This window comes from Danio aesculapii, chromosome 14 (assembly GCF_903798145.1).
Source record: "Danio aesculapii chromosome 14, fDanAes4.1, whole genome shotgun sequence".
NCBI lineage: Eukaryota > Metazoa > Chordata > Actinopteri > Cypriniformes > Danionidae > Danio > Danio aesculapii.
In genome coordinates this window covers 17,514,729-17,526,398 of record NC_079448.1, presented here as the reverse complement: position 1 = coordinate 17,526,398, position 11,670 = coordinate 17,514,729, and the positions used below count along the sequence as shown (strand labels likewise).

Genomic DNA, 11,670 nt, shown 5'->3' with positions numbered 1-11,670 from the left:
ATTTATTTATTATAAAATTGTAATAAAAATAGAACATTATAAATTAATTAAAATCTGTGATTGTATGATGTAAATAAAAAATAAATAATAATTCTATAAAAATCAGCTCATAAAAAGAAAAAAAAAAACATATAAGGTAACACTTTATAACTACACACTATGAATCATTTATTAAGCATTAGCTTCTAGTGAATTCATTATTTGTTAAGCATTATCTCATAATTTATAGATGTTAGTAAGCAGTTTATAACTGCAACTACAATTTACTAACTCATTCTGAATGATCTTAAAAATCTCCAACTACTATTAAATACAAATGGTTTGTAAATAATGCAATACTTCATTTAGTAATGAATAATCAACCAGTAACAAATTATGAAAGTACAATTAAGCACATTATAAATGCGTTTGTAAGTCAAGAATACATTTGTATCTGCAGTTATAAACTGCTTACTAATGTTTATTAATGTAGAGTTAATGCTTAGCAAATGGTAAATTCATTATCTGTTGTTTAATAAATGGTTCATAGTGTGTAGTTATTATAAAGTGACTATGCATAGCAAGTACTGTATAAAGTTTCTATTTGGGGAAAAAATGTTTTTGCTTTATCATGACATTGTCATCAATGGGTGAATATGTAGGTCACGTTCAACACGTGCTGAGAGATGACAGCATGTTCCATTGTGTAGTATTCCATTTACAAAGAATCCTGCTCACAAAAGGAAATGCATTTTTGACTTGGAATTTCCAGCATCATCTACTGACAAGCTCAACGTATTGCACCATAAGTGAAATACAATACCTACACACCCTAGGATATTTTTAAAAGGTGGTTAAAAATCAACCTGCGATAATCAAATTAGAAATATATGATGCATTAGAGGAGGGGCCTAATTCTCAAACGATTATAAATAAACACAGACTGATAGTAAAAAGCAACAAAACTTGGGTAACAACAGCCTGAACAGCAGAGAGCAGGTATTACTTATTATTATTATTTTCATGTCATTTAGATTAAACATTAAAGTTTCTGTACTTTTCTCATTTACAAGTTTGTTTTTCAAAACTGCAGCAGCCAAGACTCAACAGCTTTCTGACCAAGACTGAACACACAGAAATCAACAGCTTTCTGACTCAGGTGTGTGTTTGACTTCAGTTCTTCAGGAAAATAAGCAGATTAAATAGACACCTAAGTGTGCACTTTTAACTTCACTCCACCCTTATGTCATGGACCATTGCTTCCAGGCACATTATAGCTCTGTTCCTGCATAAACAACCTAGAATAAATCTGCTATGTATAAACGGGGCAAAGTAAGACTGAAACAAGGGGGTTTTCAGAGGATGGAAAAGGAAATGCCTTAGTCAGACAGAATGTAGAAGCAAAGTTGTATTTCCAATCTTTCCCTCTTGCAATGCATTTCTCTGTACCACATGATATAAAAACAGGGTTTCTCTCTCTCTCTCTCTCTTTCTGTGTAGAGTTTGAGGTGAGCACTTGTGAGGAAGAGTGAGATACGAAGTCAAAGGCACAAACTCCATTTTCAGACATGAACAAAGACGTTGCTGATATTCAGGGCCAGTACAAACAGGATGGGTATCTGACTGCCCTTCCTATCCTGAGCCCAGAGGAGCTGCAGCAGGCCCGCGATGCCTTTGCTGAGCTGGAGAGAAAACATGGTGAGCTTCAGAAAAACTGAATTTGAATTTTAAGGAAGGTTTGGAACTGAAGTAACCAAAGTATTCTCTTACAGGCGAAAGTTACACTGCTTACAGTCTTCATAACATCCACAAGGAGTTTGACTGGGTGATGGCCCTGGCAATGCACCCAAGGCTTCTTGAGGTGGTCACAGGAGTTCTGGGGCCTGATGTCATCCTGCTCGACTCCAGATTCATTTGTAAATATCCAGTGCATAGCAAACATGCTGAAAAGCAAGCAAGCAATGGGATCATCCAATTGAGCAATACCTGTAATAAGGCAACGGATTCAAACGAAAAGGAAGAAGTGCCGTTTGTAGCCTGGCACCAGGACATGAAGTAAGCACAATTACACGTATTGAAATTCATTCTATTAACTCAGGTGGTCATTGCAAGTACTATAAGCCATCATATTCTTGTCTTTAGGTACTGGGGTTTTGATGGAGGTCCCGTTTTGTCAGTCTGGCTTGCCCTTGATGACTCACTTGAGGATAATGGAGCACTCCAGGTTATTCCAGGTAGGAACACTGTTTCCTTGTGTTATTGTGGTTGGCTTGTAATGTGAAACATCTGAAATTTCTTTGTCTTTTTGTCAACAGGAAGTCACCAGTATGGTCTTTTACCCCATCACCAATCAAAACGAGCTGGTAACATGTTGAGTGTCAATCAAGAGATCCCAGAGGAGCTAGTGCAGACAGAAAAGGCCATCTTATGCCCCCTGATAGCTGGCCAGATGTCGGTGAGTATTTCTTTACAAAGTCTGAAAAACAATATTCAGTGAAAGAATTGAGGTATACAACCTGTCAAAACACTGGATATTACATCGAACTCAATTACTATTGACCAAAATCATATCCCATCTTGTATTTTGGTTCTATACAAAAAGTGGTTTGGACATACATCCATAAAGACTATAAGGACATTTATTATCTGAATTTTACTCCCACATAGGTCCATGATGGACTTTTGGTTCATGCTAGTGATCCCAACACATCTAATAGGAGGCGTTGTGGCTACGTGATCCGATATGTTCCTACATGTACTTATCCAATACAGGTAAAAATCTTACTTTATTTACAAAACGATTACAGTGCACTTGTAATGTACAGATTTTCATTTTCATATATATATTTATTTAATTGTTCACTTGTTTACCTTACAGGATCCTAAGCGCCCCAGGACGTTTCCTGATACAGTGCTGGTTAGTGGTTTTGACAAATACAACCACTTCTCCAAGAAAACCTCCAAACTGTGACTGGCTTATGCTGAGCTCATTAAGACAGACTGTTTGCAGTAATTAAACTCTAACATTGTTTATTCTCTTAAATAGACCTAGAAAAGTAGCCTAGTTTAACCATTTGTTTAATATTATTAACATCAATTATTATTATTAATCTTGACAACCCATGTATACTTTCAAAGTGATTATATACAATATACTGTACACATTTTTCATTGTTACTACACTAGAAGTATTTAAAATGTATTTATCTTTCAGGCTTTAAAGAAACCCTGTTTTATAATATTTGAATCTGTATATTTAATAATGTATCTCTGTATTATTTGTTCTTCTGTATTGTCACAATCTGAACATAGAATACCAAATAAATTGCTCAAAGTGACCTCTGGATGTTTATGTCATTTGCTGCTTTTGAACAAATTCTTGATCAAAAATTATAAAAAGTGACAGCATTCCACATACTATCAGGCAGAAAGATGCATCCATAGTAAAATGTGATGAGTGCTTTGTGATAAAGTATGAAATATAAAACCTAAAGGTTTTATAACAATCACATATACTGTAAAGTGGAAGGTGACTTGTTAAGTTGACTTCAGTTTTTCCAGTGAGAGTGCTACTTTAACTGTTGATGTGTTTTGTCATTTGAATCTTTAATTAATACTGGTATAAAATGTAGCAAAAAAACTAGAGAATAAACAATAAAAAAAAATGAAAACAGAAAGCAGGGCAAAAAATCCACATACAATACTGTGTAAAGTCTTAGGTATAGAACAAAAAAATAAAAGTATTTGAAATAAAAAGATTGAATATAAAATTAAATTAACAAATGCGTACATATTAATGACTTTTCAGGGTTTTTATTTTTAGGTTCTGAAATTTAACCTCATTGTTTATTTAAGCTGTTAATATTAATTCATTCATTTTCTTTTCGGCTTAGTCCCTTTATTAATCTGGGGTCGCCACAGCGGAATGAACCGCCAACTTATCCACCATATATTTTACGCAGCAAAATAGATTTTAGCATACCCAATTAACCTGTACCACATGTCGTTGGACTTGTGGGGGAAACACAGGGAGAACATGCAAACTCCACACAGAAATACCAACTGACCCAGCCGAGGCTCGAACCAGCAACCTTCTTTTTGTGAGGTGAACGTGCTAAGCTGTGAACATTTAATAACATTTTACTTAAAGGGGTATTTATAAAACTGTCATTAAATCTTTATACTCATGAGATGACACATGTCATGAGTGTGAATGAGATGTTATGCAGGCTTATGACAACTGTAATTAAGTGTCATTTGCATTTGACATTTTAAATGCAAAGATGAAATTGTTTGTTATGACAACTTGACTTCAACAAATACATCACAACCAGTTTTTGTCTTTGACATTTGACAAATTTAGACCAAAAAACTTTGACAAAACCAAGACGACCAAACTTTTCATAAATCTATCGTGAACATGAATGTCATTGTTAATGTGTCAGAAATAATGTGCAAAACTTTATTGCATTGTAGATGAAATATAGGCTACATTATAATTATTCTCAACAAACAGGAAAGACAGATTTTTTTAGAGTTGCAGATTAAAGCTGTAACATATATGAAAACAGGCAGGAATTAATATCGACCTTTGCATAAACAGAAGACATTTAATAAAGTGTATTTCTGTTTTTTCACTCCATATTGCCTTTCTGCTTTTCTGGCTTTGAAACTCAAACTCTCTAATTATTAGGCCACAACATGTGCCAGAAATAAAGACAAAAAAAACCCTCATTACTTCAGTTATATCCACCATAGAAAATATATATATGTTACATTACAGACAAATACATAAAAAGTTATATAATGGTATACTCGAGAATGACAAGCACAAAGAGAAAAATAATAATATTTATTGTGAACTAATGAGTTAAAGTATGCGCTAATCAAAAACTTTAAATACAACATCAGTCACGCAAGTTTGTGTCAATAATTGCTACCTTAAAGCTACCTTCATTACTAATTAGTACATGTCTGTAAATGTGTTTTTAATTAACACTTTAATTTAACTCACTCTATGAGAAAGACTATGTTAATGTATCATTGTCATGACATTACTTTAAGGGGCACATTATTATTAACTCATTCTTAACAACTCATGAACTCCTGTATTTAAATGTAATGGTCATGCACGTTTGTCTAGTGTGTGTTTACATTGAAAAATAAAAATGTAGCAGATTGGAATGAAAAAAATGCTTTCTTTGTGAATGAGCCCTTCACTGTGGCTGTACACATTTTGCTGAATGCACTTTTTGTAATTTTTCAAGCAAAATCTAAATGTAGTCATGACATCCAAAAGAGTACTGTTAAAACCTAAATTAATCGTTGTAAATTTGGTGAGTTTCGCTTGTTTTCCTACTGAATACATAAACTGGAAACGCTGTGTCTGAATCAATTTATATAATAAGAACTTTAATTAATAGTCTGTACACATTCATGATGAAGCTCTGTGTTAAAATTTGCTGTTGACATTATGTCTTCATATAAAGTCCTCATTTAAAGCCTTCTTCAGCAAACAATCTGAAAACATAGCTCTATAGCGCAAATTATGTAGCCACAAATACATATGTCTGCATTTTGTCTTTAAAATAAACGTGACAGAGTGGTATGACACCGTTCCCTTTTGCGCTTAAAAGCTGACCGCTTACCTCTGTATTGATGGCTTTTTCGCCGTAACCAGTTTGTCCAGTAGGTCGCCATGTGTGTCGGCAAACTTGAGATGCAAAGAGCAGTTGACCATGACAACAGGGTTTGAGTCCAGTGAAGATTTAGTCAGTCAACAGCGGTCTCTGGTGGATTTATGCGAGAACAGCAAGCGTGAATGGCACTTGTGAGAGAAATTTGAGATATCAAAAAGCATACACAGTGGCCTTCGTGATTCGTGAAAACAAAAACTGCAAAAAAAAAAAAAAAAAAAAAAGGTACCTCCAGGGACGTATTTGGTGCTCTCCATAAATGTATATAGTGGTACATTTTCAGAATGAGCCTTGTTTGTCTTCTGCTCATAATTCTTTCACATTCTCACTTAATGGCAAGGTGTTTAAGATTTCATCACTTTTTCTCCCATTATGTAAAGAAGATAATTCACTTGATATGCGGATTCTTTACCTGTAACTCTGGATATTTCAAAGTGGTGCACCCACTAAGGCGACAAGCTGTGCTTATTGAAATTAAATCCTCCCAGAGTTGAAAATATCTGTTTCATATTTACTATGAAGTTTGTGCTTTTCTTTTCCATGGACTAGTTTCTTTCCTTTCTGTTTTGTTGCCCCCTCCCCCTTTTCAGCCCTGGCCTGCTCTTTACAAACACACAATAAGCAAAACATTAAACAAGAATGTGACAAGAAAATTCCATGGGAGAACACTATGGACGAAGTCACTGCTGTCCAATAATAACCACTGCAGAAAGTTTGCAAAAGAACACCTAGATGTTCCATAGCACTACTGGCAAAATATTCTGTGGACAGATAAAACCAACTTTACTTGTTTGGATAGAACACACAATGCTATGCATAGAGAGAGATTTTGCAGGAAAAGTTAAGATCTGTTCACCAGCTGAAGCACAGAGGATGAGTCACAAAACAGGACAATTACCCAATGCATAGAAGTAGCTTCAACAGAACTAAATACACTGTCTGGAGTGGCTCAGTCAGAGTCCTGAACTCAACCCAACTGAGAAGCTGTGGCATGATCTCAAGAGTGCGATTCACACCAGACATCATAAGAATATTGCTGCACTGAAAGAGGAATTTTTTTTTAAAGAGGAATGGTCAAAAATTCCTCCTGACCAGTGTGCAAGTCTGATATTCAGCTGTAGGAAACATTTGGTTGAGGGTATTGCTCAACTAGGTCAACCAGTTATAAAACCCAAAGGTTCAACTACTTTTTCCACCCTACACTCTGAATGTTTGCATGTATTATTCAGTAAAAATGTGAAAACAATGTTTGTATGGTATTAGTTTAAGCAGATTGGGTTTTTCTATTGTTGTCATTTAGAAAAGGATCAGCACACATCTCAAAGTAATCTCAAAGGGTTCACATACTTTTTCTTGCAAACGTACAGTACATGTCAAAAGTAACAAAGTACTTTTTTTATTACAAATAGACAACTCACTAAGTGTTAAATAACTGGTCTGACCCAGGAGTTTAAAATCTAATCTGTCTTGGCCATTTTTTGCAACAAGCAGTGCTCAAATTCACAGAGTCATTCTTATTCATTCCTTCAAGTGAACTGTATTAGTGGACTATTGTAGAGAATAGCGAATGAGGGTATAGGAGGCAATTATGGATACGGAACCAGTCTAAACTGACCACACATTGCATTGATCACTTAATCTAATATTTATTTCCTTGATTAATGCTGCACTTGTTCTTCTCATATACTTTTCTCAGACTGTCATTGTTTTCCCTGCCAATGGTTGACCTTGGATAATTTGTAGATTCTTTGCTGTCTGTCTTTATTCTGGATTACCATTTTGGATTTACCCCAATACTGTGATTGCTCCATAAGAAGAAAGTTTGTATGAAAATGAAAATGTCCTTACTATTTACACAGTCTTGTGTGGGTCAAAACATTTCTTTTACTGAACACAAAAGAAGATATTCTGAAGAAAGCTGATAACCTGTAACCACTGACTTCTACAGTGGGAAAAACAAATACTATAATCAATGATTCAGGTTTACAGCTTGCTTTTATGTTCAACAGAAAAAAATAACTCTGTCTGGAGGATATATCAGCTTGGAAAGACCATAACCTACAGATTAATCTTCCCTGCAACGCCATACATTCAACGCAATATCTCAATTTAACTGGAATCATCAACTATCACCCCATGTAATTAAGTAAGAAATCTTGGGCCTGGATGATCAGCTGTCCTTAAAAGAGCACATTGCTAACACAGCTTGATCATCCAGGTTTGCACTTTGACCCTTTCCAACAGATCATGCTGCACAAGTTTTAGTTCAAGCTCTTGTCATTTCAAGACTGGACTACTGTAATTCTCTTCTAGCTGAACCCCCATCTTGCACGCTTAAACCTCTAAAGATGATCCAGAATGCTCCAGCTCATCTGGTCTGCAGTGAGTCCACGTAACACCTCTCTTTGTCTCTCTGCCTTGTTTACCATTTTAGGCTTTTATCAAGTTCAAAACATTGATGCTTGCTTACAGAACCCCCACTGGTACTGCACCCTCTTACCTTTTACCAATGGAACAGTGGCACCTGCTCCTAAAGGTCTACATCCCTTCGATTAACCTTATGGTACCATTACAGAAATGCTATGAGCCACTTTCCAAAATCTTTTTATTCAAATGTCCCTTGATGGTGGAATGATATTGCCATTCCTACACAAACTGCTGATTCACTAGTATCATTTACAGACAACTAAAATTCCATCCCTTCTGAACCCCTGTGAACAAAACCAGGACCCCCTCTTCTCTTCACCAACCACACAACAGCCTTAAATATTATGCAATTCTGAGTGTGCCTCACACAGGTAATTGGGCTTGACAAATCACCTGTAAGTGTCAGAACACACTTTCAAAGATAAAAACAATGTGTATTTATGAAGTGTGCTTCACACAAGTGAGTGGGATTGACAAACCCCCTATACAAACACTCTTCTCTTTATAAAAAACACTCCCCCCTCCTTACTCTAGTGCTTAATTTACTGAGCACTTTTTCTGTGCATTGCCTCTTCTTGTTGAACTGCTGAATGTCTTAATTTTAAATCACATTGGACAAAAGCATCTACTGTAAACATGTTTGAAAGTTAAGACTGTGTAAATCATGACAGAACTCAGCAGCCATATTGTCGACAGAACAATTGATCCTTCCTTACAATTACATACATATAAAGAAGTCTCACACCTACCGAGACCCAATGTGCACAAATCGAAAAAGAATGTTGGTATTTGAATGGCTTAGTCTGTATTTACTCAGATTGAAGTTTGCTGTGCAAACAGACCACAAGTCCCTAATATGACTGTTGAGCAATAGAATCATTGATGTCTTACCTCCAAGAATTCTTTGGTTCAGAATTAAGCTGTGGTCACACTGGACTTTTCTCCCCATAGACTTCCATTCATACGCACACGAATGCGTCAGACCGGAAACGCAAGGTCATGCGTCAAGTTTCGCACTTCGCTAAGTTGCAAAATTTAAGTTTGGTGAACTATAACCTGCGAAATCACTTCACTTGTCTACGTGAGACCAACTGAAGATCAAGACAAGACCTCTCCGGACAAAAATTAAAAACATGGACCAATCGCTTGCTTTTTAAATGTATAATCTTCTTGTTTAATCCCGCCGTTTTTCGCAGCGGCGTACGACAGAATTTCACAAGCACAAACTCTAGTTTGACTGCAACTTTAAGCGGCTTCTGTTTAGATTAAAACTGCTCAGGTTCAAGTACAACATTGTTATGACGAATACGCCAGGCTCTCCCCTAAATCGCTGATCCCAATCACCTGAGAACTGAGTTCATACACACCTGATCACCATTACCCAATCAGCACAACAATGGATAAAAGCACCCTCATTGTCTGGTGTTCTTTACAGATAGGACTCACATCCTTGTCTCAGACCCTTACTTGACTTATGCTCCAGCAATATTGATCTCCTTCGTCTACTCCCTGTGTTCCTGTCTAAGTTGTGTTCCTTGATCTTCCTATCGATTAACCAGCTTCTGGAAATCACCTGTCATTATCACTCTGCTCTGTAACTCTGATAATCCAAAGACTTTCATTGAACATCACTGCTTTTATCCATCTCTACAATAGCTGCAATAAACTCTGTTTGATACTAACATCTGTCTGAGTCATGTCTATTGTAACAATTGTGCACGTCCCTGGAAAACAACTGGTTGCTGCAGTGCATTGTCACAACCTGAAAATGACCTGAAGCAAAACACTGAAGAAGGATTGTCATGTTTTGGTGGATTCGTTGTTCAACAAATTCCATATTCAGGAAATGTAGGAAGCATATTTAATCTGTAAGCAACTGGAACATTTATTCTTTTTGTTTTTCAGCTTAGTCCCTTTATTCATGAGGGGTTGCCACAGCAGCATGAACTGCCAACTTATCCAGCATATGTTTTACACAATGCCCTTCCAGCTGCAACCCAGCACTGGGAGACACCCATACACTCTTGCATTGATACACATACACTATGGCCAATTTAGCTTATTCAATTCACCTGTACCACATGTCGTTGGACTGTGGGGGAAACCAGAGCACCCGGAGGTACCCCACACAAACACAGGGAGGACATGAAACTCCACACAGACATGCCAGCAGGGACTCAAATCAGCGACCTTCTTGCTGTGAGTGCAACCTACTGAGCCACCGTGTCACCCGCAACTGAAACAGTGTACACTAAAAGGCAAACATCTTATGCAATATTGGTTTCATAGAGCAGATATCCATGTAGCCAATTAGACACTAGTAAAGAAATTCAGATTCTGTTGCCAAAACTTATGCATAGAGAGTTGATTGACAGGCTGCATCAAGAATATTAAGGGATGACAAACTGATTGCAAGAGCAAAGCAATCAGTATAATGGTCTGTTGTAATAAGAGATGAAAGAGAGTTGTTGGAGAGATGTGACCATTGGTGCCAACACCATTACCAGTGAGACAATAACAATGGGTTGCAGCAGATATGTTTCAATAGCATGGAGGCTATTGTCTTGTTGTTGTTGACAACTTCTCAAGATATATCAAAGACACAAACCAACCAAAACTTGTAACAGCAACAACAACTGTGGAAAGTTCATGTTACAGAATTCTTGAAACATTGGTGACAGACAACGATCTACAATTGCATATCTAGAGTTTGCTACTTGTTTGAGTCACAAGTAGTCCACAATATCCTTGTGAGAAATGGTGAGGCAGAACGAATGGTCGGAACAGTGAAGCAAATGCTGAGACAGGGTTTCTGGCTCGCAGAGCTCTTGATTGGGGAGGAGGATTGGGGAGGAACAGTCCCAGTCACTCAGAAGTCACTTGCTCCACAATGGCCTAATAAATAAAATTTCAGAAAGAAAGACAGGATATTGAAAGGAAAACAACATGAAACATTCAAATCAGGACGCAGAGCTAAAACATACATTGTGCTGGGACAGAAAGTGGGTATCAGGGCATTGAAGGTTACTGGAGTGGTTGATCGAGAAGCATCAACACCTAGATCTTAACAAGTAGAAACAGACTTGGGAACACTGAAAAGGAATAGTCATCTTACAGTTCTTCCTGTACCAACTCACCATGGAGTCAATGGATCAGTAACAAGTTTGGGGAGGATTATTTGTCTCTCAAACAGATTCAACTTATAAATCGAGTCTTAGCATTAGGCAACCTGCTATCAAGAAAAGGGCAGAAAAATCCCTACAGCAAAAGTCAGGAATATTCAGGTAGTCTATCCTGGCTTCCAGCTCAGGAAAGTTCAGAAGTTAAATGTTATATGTTATGGAGATGTTGGTTTCCTGAAAATGAAAGATAGTATAGTTTATTTAAATTTATCGAATACTAATAAGATATAAGGGTGACAGTGTCTCAGTGGTTAGCACTGTCACCTTACAGCAAGAATGTTGCTGGTTCGAGTCTCGGCTGGGCCAGTTGGCATTTCTGTCTGGAGTTGCATGTTCTCCCTGTGTTCGCATGGGTTTCCTCTGGGTGCTGCGGTTTCCCCCAGAGT

General features: G+C 36.9%; 1 protein-coding gene across 2 annotated transcripts; it reads left to right on the top strand.

Annotated features, from left to right (window-relative positions):
• The first annotated feature begins 946 nt into the window (after window positions 1-946).
• Window positions 947-3,325, top strand: zgc:174917 (uncharacterized protein LOC565650 homolog). 2 transcript variants are annotated; one of them, XM_056472502.1, is made up of 8 exons: window positions 947-978; window positions 1,073-1,138; window positions 1,482-1,677; window positions 1,752-2,034; window positions 2,122-2,213; window positions 2,295-2,434; window positions 2,647-2,751; window positions 2,858-3,325. In XM_056472502.1, the coding sequence occupies exons 3-8, from the start codon at window positions 1,548-1,550 to the stop codon at window positions 2,948-2,950; spliced, it is 843 nt and encodes a 280-aa protein (XP_056328477.1). In that variant the 5' UTR covers window positions 947-978; window positions 1,073-1,138; window positions 1,482-1,547; the 3' UTR covers window positions 2,951-3,325. The 2 variants fall into 2 exon arrangements, with proteins under 2 accessions (XP_056328477.1, XP_056328478.1); XM_056472503.1 differs by having other exon boundaries at window positions 950-978; window positions 1,053-1,138.
• Window positions 3,326-11,670: the final 8,345 nt, after the last annotated feature.